This window comes from Larus michahellis, chromosome 8, assembly GCF_964199755.1.
Source record: "Larus michahellis chromosome 8, bLarMic1.1, whole genome shotgun sequence".
Taxonomy (NCBI): domain Eukaryota; kingdom Metazoa; phylum Chordata; class Aves; order Charadriiformes; family Laridae; genus Larus; species Larus michahellis.
This window is the reverse complement of record NC_133903.1, coordinates 54,376,828-54,404,824: the sequence shown is the minus strand read 5'-3', so window position 1 is coordinate 54,404,824 and position 27,997 is coordinate 54,376,828. Positions and strand designations below refer to the sequence as shown.

At 44.0% G+C, this 27,997-nt stretch overlaps 1 protein-coding gene across 1 annotated transcript; it reads right to left on the bottom strand.

Moving 5' to 3' along the window:
* Positions 1 to 2,674: 2,674 nt before the first annotated feature.
* On the bottom strand, positions 2,675 to 15,914 carry USP1 (ubiquitin specific peptidase 1). Its single transcript, XM_074597862.1, has 9 exons — positions 15,669 to 15,914; positions 15,180 to 15,418; positions 13,954 to 14,077; positions 13,486 to 13,593; positions 12,784 to 12,944; positions 11,580 to 12,298; positions 10,345 to 10,515; positions 9,026 to 9,227; positions 2,675 to 4,295 (listed from the first exon to the last, which is right to left on the bottom strand). Exons 2-9 carry the CDS (start codon positions 15,347 to 15,349, stop codon positions 3,563 to 3,565), a joined length of 2,388 nt encoding a protein of 795 aa, XP_074453963.1. The 5' UTR covers positions 15,350 to 15,418; positions 15,669 to 15,914; the 3' UTR covers positions 2,675 to 3,562.
* Positions 15,915 to 27,997: the final 12,083 nt, after the last annotated feature.

The window sequence follows — 27,997 nt, the reverse complement described above, 5'->3', positions numbered from 1 at the left end:
ATCTGGTTTACAGCGGTTATTTTGGTGGCTAACACAGCACTTCAGGGAAACATCAGAATTGGAGCTGAGTACAGAACTCCTAAATCTAGTCCTTCATATTTTTCCTCTCTGTATTGAAGGGGGTCCCTTGGAAGAGGCGGTATGTGTTTAAACACAAGCTTATTCTCTCGCTATAAATACTTGAATACACATACGTGTACATATGTACATGTATATCTATAAAAAAGGCAAGTTTGATAAATGTAGTTCTATATATAAAAATATAAGGAAAAAAATCGGTTATATATATGAGCTTTTAAGATAGCAAACTACTATACATCATCACTTCCAATTTGTGAGCATTTGACTTTTGAAACCTAAATAGTTTGTACCTTCACTTCTACCGTACATATTCCTGTGTGTGAGGAAGTGCCGGGGGGTGTTTCTTTGGGGTTACTCCATTCCCCGCCTCCTGTTTTCGCACCTGTAGCTGCAGCAAGTGCCCACGGTTTAGGGCGGGGAGGGTCTTTTTTATTCTCGATGCTTATTTCGAGGTATTAGTGGCTGGTAGCAGGATGCTCGTACCCTGACTGCTGAGCAGGGCTGGGAAGGCACCGCGGCTGGGAGCCACCACGGCTGTCACCGCAGGACACGCTGGCTGTGGTCAAAGGGTGTTTTGGGGAAGAGAGAGCAGCGCTGCTGACTTTCACTCCTTCGCCATTGCACTTCTGTTCCTGCACCTTCATAGCGGTGGTGGTGGTTTTTGGTAGCACGAGCAGGGTGCCCTTCTCAGTGTTGCCGGTCTCTGATCCTTTTGCCTTGAACACAAGTAAAACTGAGCTAGTTCGGCGTTAGGGGTTGTAACGCAGAAAAGCCCGCGTGGAATTTCTTGCATAAAGAAAAACTACTTTAACCTAAGCCTTTTTTTTTCCCTCCCCTCTGAGACATTTCAAAGGCCTGTTGCAAAGTCCAGGGACGTCTCGACGAGGCTTTGGAAGCTGTATGGGAGTTAGGGACGCTGATAATGGAAAATACTAAGGAAGGAGGAGGTAGCTGTGCAAGAGACTTATGTGAAGAGGCATACAAAATATTTAGAGAGTGAAAAAGGGGAAACAAATCCCAATAGCCTGAGAGAATGAAACCTTAATGTACAGTACTCCTTGGGTGTTGTTGCTTCCGCTAGGAAAGCATCTGTTTTAATCCAAATCTTGTATAAATATCCTTTGCTTTTACTGGGTGGGCCCATGTCGGCATAAACCGGGCTGGTTTCTCAGTAGATGTAGCTCGACAGTTGTGTCGATGTCCCGTGTGGTGCGATGGAAGGCTCAGACCGGGCAGCCACGTTTTGTTTGCCATTGCGGCAAACTACAGGCCACATGCGATACAGGACATTAGTTACCCTGGCAAGTGCTTTAACTTAATTAAGTCTGCAAAACCCCACCCCACACACATCTCCCTATGCCACAGGAGGGTTTTTTCATTCAAGATATTGCAGCCGATTGTGTTTTCTCTTCAGCTGCCTACAAAGAGTGTTTCTCTCAAGCTGTGTAGTACGATGGAAGACAGCTGGGTCTTCCTTCCATTACACTGTAGCAAGTATTTTGGTGAATATAATGCTATTTTCTTTCCTTGGAACGTTTCCTGTTCCTGCAGTTGAATGAAAAAAGAGAAGTCCTGGGTCAAGGGTGGAAAAATAAACTTTCATTCGCAGGCTGAAATTCAGCAAACCCCATACTGCAGGCAGTAGAAAATAGCGTTCTGTAATGTGATTTGGCTACCCTTGCAAGGTAAGATTACACTTATTTTTTGGTGATTTTTTTTAATGTATAAGTCTCTTTGTTTAGACACAAAATTATTTATTATGGTGACAGTGCTTTGGAAAAGGGAAGGGTCTTAGTGAATTTGTAATTCCAGCTTTTCCTCTTCTGTACAAAGTAATTCCTACAGAGATCTATTCAGCATGAGTTTATAAACGGCTCCGAATTTAGTCCAGCCTTTCTTCCACTGTTTTCTATTGACAGTATGAGCTTTTTAGACTGAAACATATTTTAGTAGTACATCATCATCTAGGATAGACAGCAAAATCAAGGCCCGTACAAAAATCAGAGGTCCACCTTTAACATGGAAAACACACTATTTTTCATGAGTTACTTCAGTGTTTATGGTACATTATAATAAAAGACTGTAAAACCCCCAAGTATTGCAGAATAAACTAGGTAGAGGTTTCTAGGGCTTTTCCTGTAAATAAATGAATTTTTATTTGAAAAAGTTTAAATATATCCAGGAAACTAGGGCATACTCACACCTTGTGTATTTTTCCTCGCTTCTGTGCAGCAGCACTTCGTGTCGTTCCATCCATCCTACGACAGCAGAAGTAACACTCATCCTGTTTTGGGTTATATTTGTTTTCAATTGTTTGCAGTTTAGGATTTTAATCTCCAGTATTTAATGCCAAACAGTCCACTTGTTTTTACAATAATCTCACCTTCCTTTGCCTCTGAACCTTACCTCTAGTCAGCAAGTCGCTTCGAATTATGATGCGCTGTTCAAGAATCAGTTAAAAAAAGAGAATGCTATTTTTTAAAGCACTTCCAGTCTTCAAGACAGATACCTTCCCAAACTTTTTGTAACAATGCCCAGCCACTTTCACTCTCCACTTTTCCCTCTCCAAACACAAAAGTCTGATCTAGTCGTCTCAGCTGCATATCATAGTTTTTTTTATTTCATATATACATTCTTAACAAAGCATCAAGCCAAATGCTTTCGTTTTCCCCACATTTCAGTGAGCTCCAAGTACAACTTAACTGTTATAAGATCACCACTAAGTTCCAAATCCACCCAAACAGATATGCATATTAGAGGGCTTTACTCTTCGAAGTACAAAAATTATTTTAATTACACTACACGCTCCCCCTGAAGTATTAATCACACCTATTTACACGTTGCCCATTTAACACCTATGCAACAAGATGTAAATTAGACCATTCAAACATTTCTATGAAATTTGGTTCCTTCCAATACACTAAACAAGGTTACAGGACCCTTTTCCTGTGCTTTTGAGTCGCACCGAGCAGTATAGAACTGGGTAAGGAAAATGTCATCAATAAACCACGTCGATTACCCAAAGACTAAATATGAAGTATTACTTCCCAAGTTACAAAAATACACAACTTCTGATGAAATTTGCTAGTTAATATACATTTACTCCAGAATATGAATACAAATAACTTTTATTTAAAAAAAAAAAATGAAGCTAATAATACAATAGGCATGTCTGAGACCTAGAATTGTGTTAAAACCACTACCGTGTGCTGTAGGCATCATTTAGGAACTATACAAATTGGTATTTCTAAATGGTAGTATTTTAGAATTCTATTCTCCAGCATAAAAGTTATTATGTGAGTTAAGTTCTATGTCATGGTTTGTTAATTCAAGTTGAGCCACTTACACTGAACAAAAAAGACCAGAAACATAATGATCCAGTAGCTTCAAAACCAAAGAGCTGCTTCTTCCAGGTAGTTTGGATGCAAATCAGACCAACGGGTGTATGCAAATCCCTAATATTTACAGTCAAAATACAGTATCACTCTACAATTTTCTTATAAAACAGTAGGTAAGGAGTCGATGTAGACGACGATGTCGGAGAAAGAGAATTCAGGAAGTCCTTTTCTTCTGTAACCTTCACTTCAGAATCATCAAAAAGCAACCACTTGCCTTCGTACTCTTTCAGGCTCTGCAGCACGTACAGAGCTTTGTTCTCTAGTCCGCTGGAACCCGCCCCACTTTGCTGGCTGTGCTCCGCGCTGCCCTCTGCGCCCCCGCTAGTGCCGCCAGACTCGGGGTTTCTGTTTTCAGTAACTACATTAAGAAACTTCTCAGGGTTGGCTGGTTTGTTGTTGTACAGGTCACAGTCAGATTTGCTCTTCTGCCCCCCAAGAAGTCCGACAGCTTCCATGTTCTTTTTGTTCAGAACTTTACCCGGCTGCGCGTTTCCGTTGACTCGAAAAGAGACTTCACCATCATCGTAGTCTTCCGCAACAGTTCTTGCCTCCTCCTCATTCAGTGGTTCTGGTTTAATCATTTCGTACATTTGGTCAGTGATGAAGTTTCCCTTATCTAACTCCAGGCTATTAAGGTCTGTAATTTTGACAGAAGCTGTGTAGTGTCCACTGCTAATGGTAATGCCGCTGTGCATCACCACCGCAAACAATCCGTAGGTGTCGTTGGTCGGCTTCGTGCTCCATTCTTCTAGGGACAGTTTGAGAGGCGTCAACAAGGGAGTGTTTATCTTGGACAGTCCGCCGTAGCAATCAAACCTTTAGAAGAAAGAGGGAGTTAGACCTCTTGCCTCAACAGCTCACAACAAATGCTGCTTTAAGTGGCCCATAGATTGTCTCTTTGTTCTTTTCCTTCTATTAAAAAGACGTGGGTGACCCAAATGTCAGAAGGTGCTCACTGTTCAACTTGCCTGTTGTGAGCACCTGTCCCAGGCAGCCCTGTCCAGTAAAGATAATTTTACAAGCAAGCGTAATGTTAAATCTTACAGCCTAGTAACTACGTATTTTAACTATTGAAGAAATTCTAAAGTTAAGTTTTAAATAGTCATGATAAAAGGAGTTATCCTAATCGTTCATTTATCACTCGTGCTTCTATGCACGAGGTTTTCCAGGTTGGAAAAACAAACTCTTCAACATCCAAAGTTGAAGTAAGCAGGGTTGGGTGGTTGGGTTTTTTTTTTCCCCCCAAACCTCTGAAAGAGTCATTTACTAAATAAAGGAATATTTTACTTTCAAGTAGCTTTAATGTCACTCAGAAAAATCTAACTAATTTTTTCTCAGATGATCTTAGAGCACTGTAGATACTGCCACTGGTACACAATGGTTATCTAAGGCGGAGTAAGTTACTAACACTTTCTTATTCGTAGGGATTCTTCATTAACTGTCCAACGTTATACAGGTTCTGTTAAACAATTATCTAGCTGATTTACTTTGGAAAAGCATCTAATATTCCATGAGTATTCAGCGTTTTGTTCATAGTGCACGGAGGTACAGTGAGCAAAGCTTAAGTCCCTCCGTTACAATCAGGATCTTCTAAAGAGTTTGAAAAGAAAAGTTAAGTGTTGGGACTTTTATATTATTGTGTATTAGGCTCCTTGACTGATCCTACACGATCCTACACGATTTTCATATTGCATCAGCCCAATGTAATTAGCTCCTTTATTTAACGATGTGTTATGATGTCCTAACAGATTTCAGTGATGATTCAGGCTTGCTCAACTGTTAGGGTGTTGTAGAGAAAGATACAGGGGATATAGACAAACCCTGTAAAACTTAGCTTCCAAAGAGCTAACTACTATTATTCCCCTTGCATTTTATCATAAGAAAGAGGAACTATCTTTAATCCAAGGGAGCTATGGCACAGCCGTACAAGCGTAACTGCAGTAACAGAATATTACTTTTGTTTTACTGGGTTTAGTTTTGATTCTGCTGTACTTCCGAACACTGCACTGATGTTCACAGCCATAAACCCTTACAAACACAACCACATTTACACACACACACACACAACGGCCTCAGTCACTCCGGTCTAATTAACTGAAATCTCATTTTACACCTAGGCTTACCATCAACATTTGACTACACCAAAAGAAACACAAAAGAGCATATAATCAGAAATAATAACTTAAGTCTTCTGAAAATCCCTAGCATTAGTAGCCAGAAATAGAGATATTCAGAAGAGAGTCAAGAAACAGAGAAACTGCTTGCTGATGCTCTAGATCAGAAATGCAGTTCCACTCAAGAACACTATGACGAGCATATTAACATAAAACATGAAAAAAACCAGGCTCTACCTTTCTTCTGAATGAGATCCAGCACCAGAAAGATTTGGAGAGGAGGAAATAAGAGAGGAAATCTTTTCCTATTAGCTTTTTGTTCTTCTTAATGATAAGAATCTGAAGACAGAAAAATTGCACGCCAAGTACTCTGCCTCCTCTGACTGATGCACAGTTCACACACAACAAACTTGATTTCTGCAACTACATCTTTTGAGGCCATAAATCAGTGGAACTTCACCCGCTGTATTGAATTAATAGCTGAAGTTATTATAGACCCTTAAAGACTTAAGCAATTTACTGCGATGCTTTTAAGACATAAAGACACAAAATACTCCAAATGGAGATTTCCAATTGCATAAGCACTGCTTCCACTAATTAGCAAATGTGACTGTTACAAAACCTAAAGAAAGCCTTTTTAAAAGTAAATTAGGGAAAAAACACGTGCTCTTACCTGATACCAGTTCACAAGACAAAAAAAAATAAATTAAAAAAATCTCATTTTCTCACCAATGTCACTTGTTAAATTTATATAGTGGAACTGCTTAATTAAATGTTATCAGTTACACATTTCTTAATAGCTTGCCAGTCTGAGCACACATGGCCTAGCATTTTTCCCCCCACACACAAACACTTGCCAAAGAGAAGTACTCATCCCCAGGCAAGTAGATTTTTCGCACTGGCTGCTTTATTTACAAAAAAAAAAAAAAAAACAAAAAAACAAACAACAAAACACTTCGCAAGCCAGCATCTAGAAAAGTTGAAGCAGAGTCCTACTAACGGCGAATATTTACAGTACTGTTCCCCTCTGCTTCATTTCTCTTCATTTATTTAAAACTCAGTCATCAGCGAACTCAGTAGAGCACAACTGAGAAGCAGACAAGTTTTCAGAATTTTTATTGGAGCGAAGAGAAGTATGAGGATTGTGAGTTTAAAAAAAATTTCAGTTTAAGGCCAGCAAAACAGTCTGTTGTTACTTTCAGGGCAAACCATTGCAGTTCATCTATGAGGAGAGCGGTATTTTGTACAATAAATATTATAAGTTTACGTAAGTCAACTGGGGGAAGCTCCGTCAAAGCTCATTGTTCAAAACCCACCGTGACTGGCTACTCTGCGGTAAGCCACCGCTTTTGGTTTACCGGCCTTGGCTCTTCCCCATTTGATCTGCAGCTGTGTTTTATTACTCCAAATCAAGATGTGTAGAAACGACATGGTTTTGTCCGAGATAAAACATCCAAGCCAAAAAAAAAAACCAACTCGGAAACAATCTTCTAAGCGGTTCCAGCTTCGTCACTGACTCCAGTTCTACATCTGATTTTTCCACTCTTACTTCCTTAACCTCTGGCTGCTAGCACTTGGCAGAAAGTGTACGACACGATTCAGAGGACGCATGAGGAACAGCACAAGAGACTGGATTCAGTCTGACCCGGGTAGAGGTCTGAGTAGTTTGGAGCAGGGACCTGAAGGTTGCCAGGACAGAAGAGGAGGTAAGTGATTTAGGAGATGGCTGGTTAACCTGCAGGCACGTCCTCAGAGAAACAAAAAAGCAGCAAATACAGGAGCAAAATGAAGATAATATTCAAGTTTCCTTTCAGGTGGACATCTCAGGTTGTATTTCTTTGAATGGCCTACAATCACACCAGGGTACTATCTCTCATCAAGGGCTGCTCAACAATAGCACTACAATTTTTTTAAAAAATTGTGCAACTTTTTCTCTGCCTTGTTGCGACAGTCAAATATGTAGAACAACGAAAAGACAATTTCCTATGTTATGATCCTGGACTCGTATGAAGAGATGTTAGCAGACATTACAGAGACAACGGAAGTTTCCTTTCTACTTTGTCAGAAACCCAGATACTCCTAAAAACAAATACTAAAAACAAGCAGAGCGAGAACTCTAGTTTTAACAATCTTAGCAAGCTACCTGTAAAAGTATCTTAATATAATCCCTGACAATAGTTATTTTACAAATCTGGTCATGAAGACTTCATCCATTACACTTCCTGCTGGCAAGGTGGTACCCAACAGGGAAACGCAAGCCAGAAGGAACCGGGTGGATAAAAGGGCATACTAATTTGTGCCTAAATAAGTTGCTGTACGTGACAAAGCAGCTCGGTGTGAAGTCTCAGAACTACGCCTAGCCATCCGCGTATAAACCACGCCGGCTGCAGCAGAGAAGTGTGCGATGCCAACTAGGGGGATGCTGAAACCAACACAAGTTTTAGCTTCTTTCGCTGCATCTGGCCAAGTTAATGCAGATAGCAAAAGTTATGTTTTAGTGAATACCAGGAAGAGTTGAAAATACAGGCCAAGGATGCAAATGTTGCTAAAACTGTCACTCTCAAAACTTCAATTAAGAGTGTATCAATTTTCTGAAGGATCTGGAGTAATATTTCATAGTTTAAGAGAAGTTTTTCCTGATGAAGCCTCCTGTCATTTTTCATTATTTGAATCTCAGTGGAGCAATAGAGTTCGCTGCAAAATGCTGTGTGCATGAAGTGTCATGGCATTGTTTCATTTGTGTAAAGTAATGCAGGGACAGGGGGGTTTTTGCTGGGTTTTTTCCCCTCCCTTCCCAAAGGGAATCCCTAAATTCCTAAGTATGAAAAAAGGTAAGGAACACTCTCCTAAGAATAATCTCTTTCATAAAAATAAGGATTCCTACAGTATATAACATCGAACTGATTGCTCAGCAGTTGAACATCAATGACGCTGATGTTACTCTGTGCTAAAGGATTTCTGTACTGTGTGTTAGATCTTTTAAAATGTTTATCTCCTGATTTTTTCCCCCCAAATTTTAGTACTCGCGTTCAGTTAGAGACCAAAGCCCTATTAGCTGTGACCATAACATTCAGTTTTGTTCTCGTTACTTGTTCTGCTAAAGTACTTAAACCCGCCTCGAAACTCACAGAGGTGATCTTAAAAGTAAGCAAAAAGTTTTAAGAAACATCAGGCTGTTGTAAGAACGTCCATAAAACAATTTTTGTTAAGAAGTCTAGTGAAAGTGTATTCTCCCGGAGATGATTTCTGCCACTACTTGTAACAATAGAAAGCCTTTATGAAATTAGGGGCCGTGTCCCACTGATTTAAGTTAATTTCAGTCTAGAACCTGCTTTTGCTTTCGGAAAAGTTACAAAACATTTTAATCTCTTCTGATGAGATTTCCCTTCCAACAGCCCACTGTTCCGTAATATAGTCAATCTGCATACTCACTCTAAGCCACTAGCAGCAAAGCACTTCAAATGAATTGTTATAACTTCAGGCATTTTATCGAATAAAAGGCTGCGTTCTGCTTCTGTGTAATGATGGCAGTTTTCGCAGAAATATTTATCCTCTCCCACAATCCTTTCCACTGATGCGAACTGTGAAATTGCCCATTTAAGAGTCTTCATTTCTGTTTTTGGCTCTGGAGAAACTACAAAAGAGAATCGTTACTTTTACAGATATGCTCTTACTTACATCTCCAACGCATTCCACCAGAATAACAACAACAAAACAAAGTATGCCAAGTTAAGACATGTTCAAAAACTACTATCAACACTGTAAAGCACATTCAATATGTATGAAATAGAAAATGTATTCAAATTATTGTTGAATCATTTCAGGAAGCGATGCAAATATCACTTAATGGATATTATGACTTAAAATCTACTGTTTTCCCAAAGCTCATCTGATCGTGTGTACTAATTCTGCTGCCATGTCTGGAAACGGGGTGCATATATTTGAAACCAGAATTTCACTCTTTAAGGCAAACTTCCAAAAGAACCAGAAAGTTCCCTTTGGCTTTTTACATTTTGCCTCCCCCGACAGCTCCACAGCGCCGAGGACAAGATCCCCTACGCTGTCGGGAGCATTTTCCATACGAGCGCACCACACAGACGTTACTCCCAAGTCCTTCCACAAAACAAGGAGGGCAAAAATAGTAAAAGCTGCTGCAAATTAAGTCCATGGGAGTTAAAATTAGTTTTTTAAAAATTCTGAACTTCAAAATATATTGTTGCCATGTTTACTTTTGAAAGTAGCTAAAAACTACATATAGATCACTAACATTTACAAATATAAAACAAACGCTACTAAGGTAACAACAGTTCAAAATACTGAAAAAATAATTTTTTATGGTAAATAAACAAAAAAAAAAATCTCACTTCACATTTATTTTTGAGAAAAAAATGCAGATATTTCTTATGAAATGAAGAAAAAGCAGAAGAATTTATTATCAGGGAAGAAAGGGAAGACCCAAATCAAAGAAAATACCTATATATAAGCAGGAAAACGTGTATGCAAAAGGACTGTAAGCAGTCTGCGTTACATGTTAAGACCTGAAACGATTTTAATACTATCAGGATCTGTCTAAATTATCAGCGTTGTGTTTCCAAAGTCTGAAGTTAATCAGGACAAGAGATAACAGAACAGCCTCTAATTTTAACCAGCACAAACAGGAGCAGTGTTCCTCAATAACTACGGCACCGTCCTTCCCCAGTGGCTGGCTGAAGCAGAGACACACATCACAACCCTCGTCGAGAATTACTTACTTTCAGAACTCTCTTCAGTTTTAGAAAGTTCATCTTCTTGCACGGGAACACTGATGTCCTGAAAATCTTCTCTTCTTTCAGTAAAGCACTCGCACTCCAAGCATCTTGTTCTCAGAACTAACTGGCCCTGGAACAGTTTCTCCACTAGCTCAAAAACAGCCAGTTCTGTACCTAGAAAAAGTACACGCCAGATCACTGATGAAGATGCGTTTTATTCAAAAGACACTTCAGAACCCGCCTATCCTTCTTGGAAAATCACGGTGTTACAGGCATGGCCTTTTAGGGATTATCCCATGCCATTTGCACAATATCATCTACTTGTAACTGAATAGGGAGCCTCCTTCTCTTGGCCCTCAAAATTTAAGTTCTGTTTTAAGATTAGGTTCTTGTTTTGTACTTGAAGCGTGACGGTGTCACATTCTGGAAAATTTGTATTTGTCATCAACACACCGCCTTCTTCGTACGGACTGTCAGCCTCCTCAAGGAACATCACACTTGTGGTTTCGCCTGGTCTCTATTTATGCTCCGTCCTCTCCTCCAATACTTTCTGAACTTGTCAGCCAATTTTAGTCAAATCTGCTGAAGAAACAGAGATCTCAAGCGATTCTTTGTAAAAATTTGTGGGTTGTCCAGAAAGAAAATTCCAAATTAGTAAGTACTGAATTCGTACCAAGGCCCTTCCCTCAGCAGTTATCTTGTTCCATTGACATGAACAAAATCCGTATCTGCCAGCCAATTAGCATATGTAATACATCCAGCGTCTTTCCTAGTTCCTGGGAAGGCTGGAAATACGGAAGGAGTAAAGAATAGGGGGAGAAGGAGAGGACAGTGTTTGTAGAGACTTAGGACACAAATTCATAGCGAATGGGGTTTGATTCTGTTTGCTCCTGACAGTAATCTTCCTTTACATCTGGAATCCACTTGCTCTTTCTACGGATGACAAAAATTAGTGATAATATAAGCCTGCTAATATTCTGACTTCTTTTTTATATTGTACAATGATTACATACTGTTAGAGAAAGACCTCTTGAGATCTAAGCTAAACAGGTAAAGTTATAAAAAAATTACAAACATGCATAAAAATAAATTCTCTTTCATAAAAATCTTTTTCAATTCCTGAAAATGTAATTTTGTATCTAGAGAGCTCTGCGAGCTATGCAGTCTGAAGGCTGACTTCCCACACATAGTAATTTCTTAATCACACTAATTTTAAGCTCGTACACTTGTTCACCAACCTTCCTTTTTTGGTTCCTTTTCAGTTCCTTTTTCATTATGGCTTTCCACAGGAGATGCTGGTTCATGATATTCTTCTTTAATATTGTTACCGTTTTCACACTTTACGGATGACTCTTCAAGCTCGCACTCATCGTACTCTTTCCCTGGATCTTTGGATCCCAAGTTTGTAGTTAACTTCCCTAGACTATAGAATTTAGACAGAATACTAGGCTGTTTGCATGAAGATTTTAACCAGTTTAATCTAAGCCGTGACTTTTTCTGTGTTGGCTTTGCGCTCTCGTTTTCACCGGAACACTTGGCAATGGCATCGGTTTGATTTTCTAGCTTTTCTCCTGTCGCTTTCCTCTTTGACCTGGTTTGTCTTTGATTTTCTTCTGCTGCAATTTGCTCTTTGGATACTTTGGATTTTTTCTTTGCGTTGCCACCCTCAGCGTCGCTTTTTCTTTTCCCATTTCCTTTGAGGAGCTTGTCTTCAACTATCTCTCCAACCTGGCTACCGGCTACATTATCCTCCTCCTCGGCAGCGTTGCCAGTTCCATTGCTCTCAGTATTTTCATGCAGTTTTTCCTCCGGTTTAGCCGTAGGCTCTTCCACGGGCAGTTTGTTCAATTCTTCCTTCTTCAGTAGCTGACATGTTTCTTGAATGTTACCCAGGATACACTGCAGAACTTCCTGAGCATCATGCTGCAAGTAGCCTTCGTACATAGGGTTGAGCTCTCTAGTAAAAGTAAAAGAGCAAGGCAATGAAGACTAGTTTTTCTTTGCTAACTGGCTAACATGATTTGAGATTTAAATTAGGGAGTTTAGATATAAAAGCAGGGGAGGATCCTCTCCAGGCCTAGAGAGGAGTCCTCTGTCCCACAGCCGTGGGAAGGCAACTACAGCCTTATGTTTTTAAGCACATATTCAACTGGAACCCAGCAGTGGTCCTTCTCGGGTCAGTAAGAATACTTACGTACTTAAGGCTAAGTACTGTTTTAAATCCACAGCGGGATTTACATTGTATTATTACAAAATGAAAATTTACTTTCAAATTAATGAGATCACGGGGCTAACAATAAATAAGAAAACCTGACTTCCTGTCACGATGCCCCAGATTTAAGACCATCTACCGCCCCCAAGCCTCTAATGCTGTGCTGTACCGTGCAGTGACCTCAAAACTTCAGGGGAAAATTCTGACAATGCGTTTTCGGTAATTTGTACCTAAGCGTATTTAGCAGCCTTCGGGGCTGAGTAGCAAGTTCATCTGTGTATTTTTCTGGATTTAAGAGAAAGCTGGCTTGAAGCTGCTCAACTGAAAGAATCAATGAGTGCAAACTGCAGATTAGTTCGTAACTTGCCAGTGGGTCTTCTTTACAGCTTCCCTGCAATAACAATATAAAAAGAGTAAAAATACTTGCAGTTTTGTCTGTAACAAGAAGTTAAACTTTTTCTCTCCTGCCCTCACTTAGTTTTGTAACAGACATTTGACAGACTTTTTGTCTGCTATGGGAAGCAGGTGAGTCTCAGACAATATATTGCTCTTTTGCCAGTAGAAAGAAGATTCAAAAGCCAGATTAGCCATTTTTTGAAAAAACCCAAACCATCTTTGCCCAAACTCCAATTTCCATCCATGCAAAGTAGTGTTATCATAATTATCTTAAATTCAGAAGCACAGTGAGATATCTTCTCAAATTTCTGCTGTTAAACTTGTGCTTGCAGGTTTACAGACACTCTGAACACTCAAGTCTGAACACAAGTTCAAAACAACTCAAACGTATCTTTACCTGAAATAGCACCGTAGAAAACAATACCGCAAAACTTCTTACAAACAGAAGAAATCACAGTTAAATTTTCACTACAATCCTGGCATGCAGCCTCACTCGCACAATTACAAGTAGAGAAACATGTCGGGAGATATGTTACCTTTTCTGCTTTTTGCTCTCCTTCATCCTTCAAAGATTCTTTCTTCTTTGAAATTATGTTATATAAGTGTTTTACTCCAGTTTTAAAACCAGGACAAAAATATAATACCTGAAAGCAACAGTTTAAAACAAGAGAATAACTGGTAAAGTAAGAAGTTACTCAACCTACGTATCCACGTTTATGACCAAACTAGCTTTGCATTTCCCAAGGCTGCTGCACAGCACGCGAAGGTGCAGGATTACTCATAGCAGGGAGGTGCCCGGAGTACGTAAACTGAAAAATTACCCAATCGAGGCAACCTACTGTGCACATTATTTCCTGCAGCATCATCTTTCTCCCCTCCCGCTGTAATGCGATTCCCTTCATACTACATCCAGACATCTATGTCACATCAAACTATGAATCTCATCCACTTGCGCTTCACCAAAAGAAAATCATCTTCTCGAGGCCCCCTGGACACGACCTTACCTGAAGTATGCTGTTAAGGTAACAAGTGTTACCCAGATTGTTCAAGCCCACAAAAGGCAACATGTTGTCTCTCTTCTCACAGCTAACAAGCGCGGGAGGCTGCGCTGCAGGAACAACCTGGTCACTATTAAATAGAGAAAACAGTCTGTAAGGGACAATTTTTGAAAACGACTCTTTCTGGCATGCATCTTTCTCCTGGCCATCTACCATCTCAGAGGTAGCTTACAGAATTAATGACTAATACATACAGATCAAAATCACGTGAAAGTGTTTCTGAGTGTCCACGTGGCTACTCTGGGTGCCCAAAGACAGACTGCTCAACTGAAACACTGCTCTTCAGCAACCTACACAAAACCAGACAGGTTTACAAGAAGCAGGCTAATCTGCTGTTAGTTCAAAAGATATCGGAAGACCCATTTAAGGAATCAAAAAAGTTCTCTTTAAAATACTTTTGTATGTTCTTTGTTCGTTCCTAAGGCAGCACTAGGAAAAACATGCCTAGCAAATACTTTCTATTACTGTCCCCTGCTCCAGATTCACAGCACTTCCATTTCTGGAAGCAAACCAAGAGAATAAAAAACACCAAAGAAAAAAAAAACAGGAACCAATGAACCTGGCACGTTATAGACAGTGATAATGCTCTGCACTGACACAACAGAACCAAATATTTAAGTCTCCAACACAATTGTAATTGGCCATGATTAAGCAATTTTTCTTTTTCCCATTTAAATTTCCTCATTAGCTGCAATGAAATGAGTTGACAGATTTGTTCAGGGCTTGAAACACCCTAATGAACGACAGTAAGCACCATAATCAATTATTTTACCTGCAGCAGAAGTAACCTTTAAATTTTTTTAATTAAAACTCATTTTGCAAATACACTTTAAATAACTCAGCATCAGAATAACTACCTTATATTAACTTCAAATACAGTAACTTCTTTGAGTTATTAAAGTTTATGCCAGCTACACATCCACAGTGCAGCAAACTCATTTTCTTAAAACTACGTAGATCTAGAAATTCATTAGAGTAGTTAAGTTCAGTTTGATTAACTTGGCTCAAGGGTTTATTTAGTAGACGTTGAAGCTTGTACTTATGCAAGAATAGACAACTGCAACGAGTGGACGGTGCCGTGTTGTTTATCCATGACCGAGGCAGCCCCGCTGAGCTGCCGGGTTGCTCTAACAGACCCAGAAACACTTATTTGGAGCGAAACTCTTACATACATCTCAGAGCCTCGGAACTCGGAACTCTTTTGTTCATTTTCCTGGGACTCGGTAAAATCCAGCGCTCTTTTCGCTTCCTTTTTTTGGAAGAGCTTCAGGGAAAGCCGGTTCTTCTTGGAGGGGCTCCCTCTCGCAGGCCCGGCGCTGTCACTCGGCAGGACGCCGGGCATCTTTCCTGGCGGGCGGGCGAGGGGGGGAGTCGGCCGGCCCGGCCGGGGAGCAGCGCTGGGGGCTCACACCTGCCACACACACACACACACACAGAGACACCGATCGCCATTTAGAGCGGGAAGCCGCAACCGGCGCTGGGGCCTAGCGCGGTCCCGCCGCCCCCCGCCCTGACAGCCGCCCCCCGCCCGGCCCGCTGTCCCCCTCACGGGCCCGCCCGGCGGGGACGGCGCGGCGGGCCCGGCCCGGCCCGGCCCCCCACGAGCGGGCCCGGGGCCCCCGGGAGCGGATGGCGGCGGCGGCGGGGCCGCTTCTCCTCACCGCTACATGCTGGGGGACCGCGGGCCGCCGCCGTCGCCCGCCGGTTGCCATGGAGACCGCGGGGCGCCCCGGCGCCGCTCTCCCCACCACGGGAAACTTGGCGCGTTTTCCGCGCCGCCAGGACCCGCGCCCTCACCCCTCCTCGCGCCCCGGCGCTGGCGGCCGCCCGGCTCAAATGCCGGAGCGGAAGGCGCCGCCGCCACCCGGCGGGACCGAAGGGCCATGGTGGCCGCCGCCGGTCTGTCTCCCACCAACTTGCGCCGACAGAGCGACACCTCCGCGCGGCGCCCGCCGGCGGCGCCGGCCCCGCGCCTCCTCCGCCGCCGTCAGGCAACGCGCCGGGCAGCCCGCGGGGTCCTGCCTGGGCGCGCGCGGGCGCTGGTAACGGCCCGGCCAAAGGGCTCGGTCTCGGCGAGGGGGGAGGGGAGGCGGCTGGGATGAACCATTCCGCCGGGACACCCCCCTCCGGCGGCGGTGGATTGGTCCCGCTCTAGCCCAGCCCCTCCCCGCCTCCGCCAATCAGAGCCAGAGGCGCGCGGCGCATGGCGGCGCGGCTGGAGCGGGCCCGAGGTAACGGCCGGGGCGGAGGCTCGGCCCTGCCCCGCCCTGCCCGGCCCCGCCCACCGCCGCTCCCGGGCCGGCCCCAGCGCCCCCCCCGGGCCGGCGGGCCTCGGCCGGCCCGTCCAGCGAGAAATGAACGGCGAACGGGGCTGGTGTGTGCTGCGAGAGCGGAGGCGGGGCCGCAGCCGCCCCTCAGGCCGCAGCCCCCCCTCAGGCCGCAGCCCCTTGTCCCGCCCCGCGGCCCTCGCCGGTCTCGGCGCCGCCCGTTCGCGGCCGTGGGTAAAAGCGCGTTTCTGTCTGTCCCCTGTAAAACCCGCTTGGTTTTGGCGCCCTGTGTCGCTGCTTCCCTGCGCCTTCGAGACCGCGGGAGGCGGCTCCCGCGCCGTCCAGCGCTTGCCCAGCCCACACGGCGTTGCACCGAGGGGCACCGGGGGTGACAGGTTTCGGGATTTGGCCCCGTTCTCTAAATAACAAAACAGCTGTATCACGCTCTTTCCGCCCCCCCTTCCCGCCCCCGAACCAAGGATTACACTGTTAACTCTTAGGAGATCCGCGCTAAAAATCTTTACCAACGCGGCTACGAAGAACGCAATAAATCATAGTTTTCGTTGAGGCTGTTTGGTAAGACTGCGAAAAACCCGGGTACGGGGATCAGTACGCTCACAACAGATGGACTGTGGGAAAAATACTACAGATTACTTGGTCCTGCTCTTTAAACTGGCCCCCACGGAGAAGGTTTGCTGTCGGGGCGTACCCGAAGGCCAGTGGAGACCCGCGTGTACGAACAGTGTCCCAGTGGCTCGGTCTGACAGTGCTTGGGAGTAAATACGGTTGTTGTCTGTCACACGTATGCGGTAGCTATAGATTCATCGCACCGTTTACAAAGGCTGCTTTCTACAGAAAAGCTAAGACTTTCTCTTTTTTTTTTTTTTTTTTTTTTTTTGCCAGGCTAAAAATACGCTTTTGTTTTAAAGAAAAAAATGTTTGACAGTCAAACTAATGAGCGATTGCAAAACACGTCTTGTTACCTCTGGAAATGTATCAAAGTAAATTTCAGGCCCCATCAGTAGATGTTCTCTATGCTTAACCTAAAGAGAAGTGCACTTTAATTTTTATAACAAAAAGAATGAAATACTCGATATCTAATGTCAGTCTTGCAACAACGCGAACATCTGCGGAACACAGAATCGCTCTGTTTATGACGAAAAGCCTCAATAATTCGTTTGTGGCTTCACTTGCTATGAATTACGAGGTCTTGTCTTTATATATACGATGGTTTCCATATTTCATAAATTCATCTGGCTCTGAAAATCGCTCCTTATTTACTCCATATAAGGTCTTACATTTTTCACAGCTCTTCTCTGGCAGGACTTGGACAGTGTGAGATGGGAGAAACATGATGGAGGCGTTGCTGTAGTAAATATTTCTTATGAAACACGGATCAGCTACATTAAGACTGTATACTATGATGCTATGTAATTTGATACTGCCCCAAAAGGTCAGAAATCTTTTAAAGATTCATCTTTTGAGAACTAAGGAACTCTCTATGGCAGTCATAATTTTTAGGCACCAATGCTAACAGTTACATTAAAAGAAAAGCTTGTTAAGCCAAAACACGGTTGTTTATTGCAATTACATCCATGACTCCACTGGAAAAGTTTTGTAAAACTTTTCTAAGTTATTCGGTAAGATATTTTACAGGATTAGTTTCCTAATGACTTTATGCCACGCCCAGACATAGGCTTTAGCATCCCAAATTTGAGCACTCTTAGTATAGAGCTGAAGGACGACAAACTGCTGCTGCCTTCCCCGAGTGTGCTGTCTGCCAAAGACTGAGGCAAAGTAGACAGCCACCAAATCGCACACAGTTGCCACAGATCCACAGCATTTTTCAGAAGGTATTAGTGCCGGTAGTGTCCTATCCGTATCCGTGTGTATTTTGCTCCCCTCCCTTCGGGCAGTTCCCTCATGACTCATGTACCCTTTTTTTTTTTAATTTCCTGCACAGCAATGAATTACTTTGCAATTTGCTGAATAAAATATATTAGCGCTAGAACAAAATCGGAAATCTAGCACTTAGTCTAAATAGCGTTTTTAAAGCAATTTTATTTTGAAAAGTTCTTTGCAATCTTTTGGGGTGTTTTTTACATTATTACATGAATTAATTGTTACTGTAGATCAATATCCCTAAATATACATTTGTATTATGGCAGGGATTATATATACTCTGGCAGTCATGTACATGCTTACTACACGTATTTTGCTTTCTCTTACAGAGTAAAATATCCTTGTATGCCTGCGCACAGACGGGCCCATCACCCAGGGAGCCAAGGTTCAGCCTCTCAAGGTATATATTGACCTAAAGATTTATTTACTTGGCTAGAGATTTACAAAGCTCTGAAGTTGGCTGGATACTGAGCTCCCATTGAAAGTCGCTGGATTTCCTGTCCTGAGTTCTGCAGTATGACATTTAGCTCCACTTAGAAAACGTTGCCTTAAGTTCACTGCAGTTAATAGACACGGCACATAACAGAGGTTCTTTTGTATGAGACAACAAGAGTGTGTAAGGAAGTCTTATCCAGGTGGGTGGTGCTCAGAAGTCATGTTACTGCTTGGTTGCTTAATAATGTGTTTCATTAAATCTGCTTTACGTTGCTAGTTTGAGTGGCCAGCTGAGGAGTCGCTTCACCGAGAGCTGGAAGGTGCTGGGCAATCAAAACCGTAGTAGCAACAGAGTGGTGTAATGTGAAGGATGAAATCTCTAAGTCTTTGGACCTTGAATCAATAACAGACTGGAATAAACTCCAAGGGCAGGAGTCCAGCTGCTCCAGGTAGGCTCGTGTTCGATACGGCAGCACGTCCTGACAGATCTCAAGTCAAATGGCACGACTAAGGCTGTTTATCACATATTGGGGTTGCATTTCAATAAAAGTCTACCCTGTCAAGTGCGTGGTGTGCAATCTGCTTTAACCAATATGATAAAAGACTATTTATGTCCAAGGATTTTACAATCTGAGCATCTAATTCCACATGTACAAGTGTTGGGTAAACTTCAGGTGTACTTGTGCCTGGGAACACCATCGGGGACTCGGGAAGGCCTAGCTGTGGGTTTAAAGTTAGGCTTGTGAACATTTACGGGCTCATGGTTCAGCTTCTCAGGTGCCGCAACTGAGTGAGAGAGGGAGGGGAGGTGTTAGCAGAGAGTATTTTTGCAGGGACTGGAAGCGTACCCAGCTTTTCACATGGTAGTTACGGGGCTCTGTTCTGTGTATTACATTTTATTTGGCTAACGAAGTAGTCAGCTCAGTTTTAATAGGTATAATGATTATTTTAATCAACAAATGCATCTGCCACACAACCAATACATCAAGGAAGTACAAGACAAAGCACCTCGTAGTATACTTAATCAGCAGACGTTTGGAACAAACTTTGCCTGCCCTTTTTTGCACAGTGTGTTTCCACATGCTCCCCTCCCAAGAGGCTTCTGTGTCATCCCATGGTGAGCCTGTTGTGCAGCCCAGTAGATCTCAGTGTCAGGCCTTCTTCCTGCAGGTATTTTACTTTTTCTACCGGTAATTTCATCTCATTATGTATAACCCTTATCCTGCTCTAAATAATTCCTCTCCCTTAACGTACTCACAAAGTGCTTCCTAATTGCCCATCATCATTATTTTGACTAAACCACACATACTTCATTTTTTTATCTTCACTCGTAAGTAAGTTCTCTCTGGCTTCTAAAGACAAAGTCGATATAATTATAAGAGACATTCTGGTTGAATGTTCTTTAAGTTTGCCCTTTGTCATCTGTATGGAAAACTGTTCGCAATATACAGAGCATAATATTTTTTAAACTCAATTTTATATTCATTAAAGCATCAGTCGCTGTTGGTTTTAGTGTACTTAATTTTAGTTCCGTGACAAAATGGTGATTTTGAGGTCAATGCAGTTACAGCATTTTAGAATTTGGTCCTTTAGTCTTGTCCTTTTTTTTTTCTTTCTTTTTTTTTTTTTTTTTAACCATTGAAAAGGACGGGAATTTTCAGGCGGTTCTTGAGTAGAAACCAGCAAGATGAAGAGAGGTGAGGTCAAGGAGATAGGCTGGTCAGGTGGGAAGCCACAGGACAAGACATGGAGGACAGGGCAGAGATGCGCTGCCCACCCCAAGTGACCAGACTGATTTTCTAATACAGGTGGCAGCAAGACTCGAACTGCCTCTGAAGTGTGAGAACTACAGCAGAAGTCAGGATTCGTTCTCCGCGTTGACTGTGCTTTCCTGGAGGCAATTTCAAGTCAAATGACAGGTAATGTTTGGAGCCTTATAATTAGCTAATTTTAACAAACCTTCCTAGGAGACCTGTTTTGTTAATGGGTGGGGTGAAATCTTAGCTGCAATACCATCAACTGATATTTTTTTTCAGATTTGGCAGTATGACCACACCCCTGCCTTTGCTTCCTTACATAGCATACATCACCTGTAATTACAGTCTGGGTGATCATTGTATCTGAAGGTTTATGGCACACGAAGCTCTCCAGGCAATGTCACCATACCCAGGGCAGCTTGGTTAGCCAATTCGCGACTCAGCATTCAAAAATACCAGTGAAGCCATGATTTATTTTTAGACGGCAAATACAGGAGAAGCAGAAGCTCCCCTCATTGGGAAGCGGCTGCATCCGCCAGCCCGACACGGTGCCACGCTGCCCAAAAGGCACCCGCACAACTCCAGCTCAACCCCAGCCACCCGACAGCCTCCCCTCCCACCTAGAGAACTACAGCAGACAACCCTCAGCTCAGTGAAATCTCCTCTTTACCAGCCTTTCACCCTCTCAAATTTTTATGCACCCTCTTAAAATACTTCTCCCTGTCACTAGTTAATGCAGGGAAATTTTTCCAGCAGGAAAATGTTCTGTTTAAATGTAAGGAAATGGGGATTATTATTTTTTTCTGTATCTCTCCAAAAATAGTGCAACACCTAATTAAATATTTATGGCGGCTTAGCACGCTCAATAAAGGAACTGTTGTCTAGAAGCCTCCGAAGCTTCGCCTTGTTACAGGAAAGGAGTGTTTCAAATACAGGCCAAAGAGGGAGCAGGTGCAAGACACCGTAATTGCATATGTACAGTCCCGAGACTCTCAAACATGCAAGATTAAATTATGTCTAATACTATAGACTTCACAGCCACACGTTATAAAAATAGCTGCACTGGGAAACTAGAAATCTCCACAGACCTAGCCAAAAATAACCGTATGAAATGCCTGGAAAGAACAGATTCCCTAGAGGTGGGATTTCTGGACTCTTGGAGGAAGTCTCCAGTACAGAGCACTATCCCCTGCAGGAAAAAACCTCCACAACCTCTAGCTGTTGCTGAATTGCAAAAATTACAGCAACTTCCAAACCCTGCAGCCATATCAGCGATAGGCCTATAAATCTGTCAGGGTTCCCGTATTGTCAGAATTATTCGGTGAATTTTGTATACATTGTGTAAATTGGATGCAGACAATGTACTCTTTCAGCAGCCTTCCCACCCCTGTCGCAGGGGTCACCTGGGGAGGGTCTGTACCCTACGCTGGGCTCTCCACGGTTCACATTAGCAAAATCTATTTCGTTCTTGAGGAATACAATTTTTGGTCAAATGCCCTACGGCAGGGAAGGTGAGAAACCATTCACAAAGATGAGAATCCTGACTATAAAATGTCGAGACAGGATTGGCTTCAGGTAGAAGGAAAAGAAATGAATATTTTGGGCTCTTATTGTTTAGTGATCCACAGTTTGTGCAAGCTCTGCCGCCTTCCACAGCCAGGAACAAATTGTCCAGCTCGCTTTACTACACTGGAGAGGGAATCTGACTCTTCCCACAGCAAACAGCCTGGGACCTTCACAAACCCTAAACGATTCCTACTTGATGAGCTACATCGGCTTTCAGAGGGTCTCAAATCATTTGATAACCCATTATTTAACTTGGATACTGTTGTGTCAGTGCAGGTGGGAACAGTTTGACCACTGCAGAAAGAGTCCCTTTAAGAGCGGTACCTCTTTGCCTGTTTTCTAGCAGCTCAGGAGGATGAGGTTGTGCGATGTGAGGGGTGAGGCAGCAGCAGAGCTACTGTCCGATACCAAGGGTGGGATCTTCTTCACCAGATCATGCTAACACGGATCGCAGAGCAACTTCATGGAACAACCCAGAGGAGAAGGGCACCCGGGAGGGAATTGGGGAGTTACTCCAGCTCCAGTCTCTCCCATGTAAAACCTAGCCCAAAAGCTTGACCTGTGTGGCCGGTTTTTGTCTAAAAAGCTTTAGATTAGGCGTCCTTAAAGATGCAGACTTCAGGAAAAGCAGGAAATCATAAATTAGAAATTACTATGGTTCGGTAAACTCCATGGTAAAGCCTGCAATGAGCTCCTTTTTGTTTCAGCTTCCCAAAAGCAAATGTCAGCTTGGAGGTCTGAGCCACAAACCATGAGCTTGGCAATGCACAAACCATGATGTGCTCCTCCGTGCTGGAGACTTTATCGGTTTTGAGCTCGAGATGTTAGCTCCTGACACTGCAGGCAGTATGCAGCCTTAGCTCTGATTTCTCTCTCTCTTAACTTAGGAGAAAACAGTTGGCTGTGATCTATGAACTGCTAGAGCTACACTATGCATCTTATTATACTTAAGAAAATAACAGTAATTACACCCATAACGTCGAGATAAAGCAGCATAGTTCATAACAATATAAACGTGTGGTTCTGTACACTGAAATTCTGACAAAGGCAAGCTGGTTCTGTGACCAGGTCTGAAACAGAATGTTTCTCCTCAAATCTCTTTGAAAGCTAAGTTCTGTAGTGCAGAAAAAAAGTGATGTTGTGTAAGTGGTCTCATTGCATCGTTAGGGGTGTTTTTCCCTGTATTTTGCCTGTCTATGCATATTTTCTTTCACAGCCTGCAGCTCAGTTTAATATAACATGGATCCACAGCTTCGCCGATGGCAGAGGCAGTGCAGTTTTGCATTACGGACTGAAATTCAAATGAGAAGCCAAGTGCTATATTGCAAGCCATAATTAAATAAAATAAAAATGAAGTCTCTCCCGATCTCTGTTCTTAGGTCGGGATAACACCTCACAGAGCTGTAACTCACTTCTGGAAGCAGAGACAGGAGGAAACAACCTGCACATTCTTGCACCATCTGCTGGTAGCATCTCTGTCGACAGACACACCTAGAACAGATTTTATAATTCCTCTCAAACCTGGAGGGATATGTCCACATTTAGAGACGTGAGACCACCGCTACAAAGCTTCACGATTCAGGTGAGGATTTGCTTTTTTAAAAAAAAATCAAACCACGGTCGGCTCTCCGTAGCAGAGCCATTTCTGCAAGGTTTTTAAGGAATTACATAGCAAGGCCTCCATGACCCCCAGCGCAGCCACATCAAGAAGGGAACTGCAGAGCTTTTGTGTCCCTGCAGGGCAGGGCAGACCAGCCTCCACCAGCTGCTGGTGCAGTCAGCAGGAGCCAGAGCACCCGAAGGAGAGGTCTAGCCTCTCTGGCCCCGTAGCCTGCTGCCCGCAGATGGTTGTGGTCAAGCATCTCATCGCCTTCCGGGCAAAGCCTTTGGTCTCTGCCAGCCCCGCAGCAGCGCTGCGCTGGGTCTTGTCCCCATCGCAGAGCCATTCCCTCCGAAGCTGCTGAACTCCCTGCTGGAAACTCTCAGCTGAAGAACAGGATCCAGTGATGCCTGTTAAGTTCCTTGCCCATCCCAGAGACTTCATATCCATTAAAATTAAAGTGCGCTTTGTTACTGTCAAAGACATCATAATGTGAGTGAAGTGAATGAATCACTCCAGTAAAAGCAAAACTTTATTAAAGTGTTTATGATGTTAAGATGTGTAGGAATAGATCGGTTCCTCCTTTCTGCCCCATAATACAAGAAGGGGCTGCAAGTGGGTCACGGGAGAGTGGTGTCAAAGAAAATGAGTGCCTCCTCCTGCAGGCTGCAGTCTGCTGAGTTCACAGCTCCAAGAATACACAACTTTAAATGCCCTTGCTTGGCTTTTAAAGAGAGTTGTCAGTTTTATAACAAATAACATCTTTTTCCATGTCCCTGCAAAGCTGAGGGGTCACATTTCACCCTTCAGCCTGGAGGATGGAACCGCAGGAGTCTGGGGAAATGGTCTTCTCTAGGTGCAGCTCATGGGGAGCATTATAGCTAAGTTGTCCCCTGAGCCATCTAAACCGCTATTAAAGCACAGAAACTCCCAGCGTGGTAGGTCAGTGTAAAGAGCAGCCAGTCGGCAATACGTACGGCACGTAGGGATATACGCCCTGCGTGCAGAGCCGTGCCGAACAGAGCCCTGGGCTCTCTGAGTAACCTTCTTGTTTAGGTGACCGGTTGGTACGTGGCCGTGGAGCTCCGTGCAGGGCAGTTTACTCGTCTCTCACTCAGCTGCCCTGCAGACATACCCTTTGTTGTTCCTGCACAAGTCTGGTGGTAGCTAAATCCATGTTCTGCGGAGTATATTTATACCTCTTTTTAGTGCAGAAACAGATGAAGTGCAATCACTCCCTACCAGATAAGCAGTAACCGGGGACTGGGATGACTGATAGAAAACAGGAACAGAAAATACACCAGTGAAAGTAGATTTATGGAAAAATTATAATTTTACTTTACAAGATACATGTTTAACTGAAATAAGAATTTCCCTTTCTTTTGGGGTCTGTATGCGGATGTCTGAATTCCAGCTATGGCTGCACCAGTGCTGACTGCACTACAAGCAATAGCATTTGGTGTTTATGCTTGCAAAGACATAGCAGTTTCTTTTAGGCAACACAACTGTGGCAAATTGATTTGACAGGCAAGCTCACATGGTTTGATGTGAACATTGCAAGACTGATCCATGTGTCATAAGAAAATTAAGCATTTTCTGTACCTATGTGGGGATCACTGGAGGTTCACGGGGCTGTCGGCTTTTGAATGAGCACGAGGTTGATTCCTGGAGGCTGCGTCTTCTCCTCCCAGACACAGAGGTCACGTCTACCCTCCACGTTTTTTCCTGCCTGCATCCAGCTGGCTGGGCTGCGCAGGGAGGCACAAATGCATGGTTTGGCATGTAAAAGCAGGTGCGTGGTTAAGGAAACCTCTCGGGTGTTTTTAAGTATTTTGATAATCATGGCATGGGCAGCAAAATCTTCCCAAATTGAGCTACTTTGTTAGATTAATATTTGTATTCCTGTAGCACCCAGACACCTCTTGGCAGAAGCATTTTGCCTCATTCACGCTACCCACCAAAAAGTGACGGTGGCAGGCCGTGGCCGTGCCGCCATGTGTGGGTGGATGGGGCAGGATTTTCGCATTCGTAGCCCATACAAGGCAGCTCCTGGGAGCACGGCGACGGGGGAGCAGTTTGCAGAGAGTCTACAAAAATGGATGTTGGCACAAGCGTGACATCGTATAGAACAATAGTGATTTTGTACTGCGTTTCCATAAGGACTCGATCGCATCAGCCCCTGGCCCCGTCACTACAGGCTCTGAACGCATCAACTCTGTCTGTCTCCCAGGAGGGAGCCTCAGCCCGCTCCTGTCTGTCTGCTCTGGGAGCTGCAGGAGAGACCCCACTGCAGAGCCGGTGAGGGCAGCGTCTCCGGGAGGAATTCATCCCACCACTGGAGGGAAACCTGCTTCCCCAGGGAGTCCCTTCCCCATCCAAACCACCGTCCACCCTCAGAGGGATTACAGCCAGATAGGAAGGTCTGGTCCCTGTCTTAAAAATCATAGAATCATTCAGGTTGGAAAAGACCCTTGGGATCATCGAGTCCAACCATCAACCCCGCTCTACAAAGTTCTCCCCTACACCATATCCCTTAACACCACATCTAAACGAGACTTAAACACATTCAGGGATGGTGACTCCACCACCTCCCTGGGCAGCCTATTCCAGTGTCTGACCACTCTTTCTGGGAAGAATTTTTTCCTAATGTCCAGCTTAAACCTACCCTGCTGCAGCTTGAACCCATTCCCTCTTGTTCTATTGCTAATTACCTGTGAGAAGAGACCAGCCCCAACCTCTCTACAGTGTCCTTTCAAGTAGTTGTAGAGAGTGATGAGGTCTCCCCTCAGCCTCCTCTGCCTCAGACTAAACAGTCCCAGCTCCTTCAATCGCTCCTCATAAGATTTATTCTCCAGGCCCTTCACCAGCTTTGTTGCCCTCCTCTGCACTCGCTCCAGCACCTCGAGATCTCTCTTGTATTGGGGTGCCCAAAACAGGACACAATACTCAAGGTGAGGCCTCGCCAGTGCTGAGTACAGGGGGACAATCACCTCCCAACTTCTGCTGGTCACACTATTTCTAATACAAGCCAGGATGCCACTGGCTTTCTTGGCCACCTGGGCACGCTGCTGGCTCATGCTCAGCCGCTTGTCAATTAGAACCCCCAGGTCCTTTTCTGCCGGGCAGCTCTCCAGCCACACTGCCCCAAGCCTGGAGCGATGCATTGGGGTTGGTGTGGCCCACGCATAAGAAAAGCTAAATCAGGTGGTGAAAGACTGTAGGAAACCACATTCTTCTTGTTGTTCTTTCCCCCTCTTATATTGACCTTTGAAAATGAGACCACTTTAATCCCAAACTGGTGGCAGCCCTTGGGCGGGATCTGACTCGCAGTGTTTCGGGCAGCAGGGTTGACCTCTTGCCGTGGAATTTCACCTAGTAATTTCTGCGGCAGAAACAAATCCTCTGAGCGGGTTGTCTGGCTTCAGAAGTAAATTTAAGTGCCTGTGGCTTGACAAATAAACATTCTGAAAGCGCTTAATGACTCACAACCTCGCCTAAGAATAGTCGAAATTTGCAAGACCGAAATACATAGCGGAGAATACGGCCTCTGACTCTGCCTGAGCACGGAGCCGACGGGTGCGGTGGTAGAAGGGGAGGGAGAGGGTGCGACTGCACTGTGGCTGCATTCCTGCCGTCCCCTCCCGGCTCCTGGCAAGCCGCATGTCGGAGGCTTCTTCAGCCATCGTGTGCAATAGCCACCTCGGAGCTCTCCTCCACGAATTCACCTAATCCGCTTTTAAACAATTTATCATGTTTCATTTATACACACAGCAAAATACTCCTCGTTTATCCTGGTTGTTTGAAAGCACTGTTATTCTCTTGGCTTAAAAAGGGGGGTCACAGAAGTTTTATGCATATACGTTACACTTCGGAGCGCCTAAGATTTCATAGAAGAGAGATTCTTTGTCTTCAAGCTACCGAGCAAGTAAAACCTCAGTGACTGAAAAGGGGAACTGATTATGATTCTGTTTGCTCAGAAGTGGGGTTTTTGGTAGTTGTTGCTTGCTTTTCTGGGGCATGCTTGCAGAAGTGTGTGCTGTGAACTGCCACCGCTTGACTTCTTACCCCCCGCCCCACGCACTCTTCTTAGCGCTTTAATCTAACCCCAGGGAAAACAGAACAAAACACAAGTTCAGCTGAATGTCTGCGACCACAAGAGCTTCCTGTAGGTGCCCAAAGTTTCTGTTGCAAAAGCCCCGTTGCTGTCATTAAGGCTGAGGGATTGTCATGGCTTTGGGGATGAGGCTAAGGGACGGGTAGTGGTTTAGCTGCACCGTCCCAGGAGCAGCAGGAGAGGGGCTGTGCCTCGAAGGCCATGACTGCACGTCAAAGTAGGTTTGTTTTTCAGGAACGGGAGAAGAAAATAATGTAGAAGTTGTCTCCCGCCTCCACCAGCCAGTGAGGCCAGAAAAAATACCTTTCTGATACCACGGTCCCTCTCTTTTGGTCCCTGCCAAAATAAC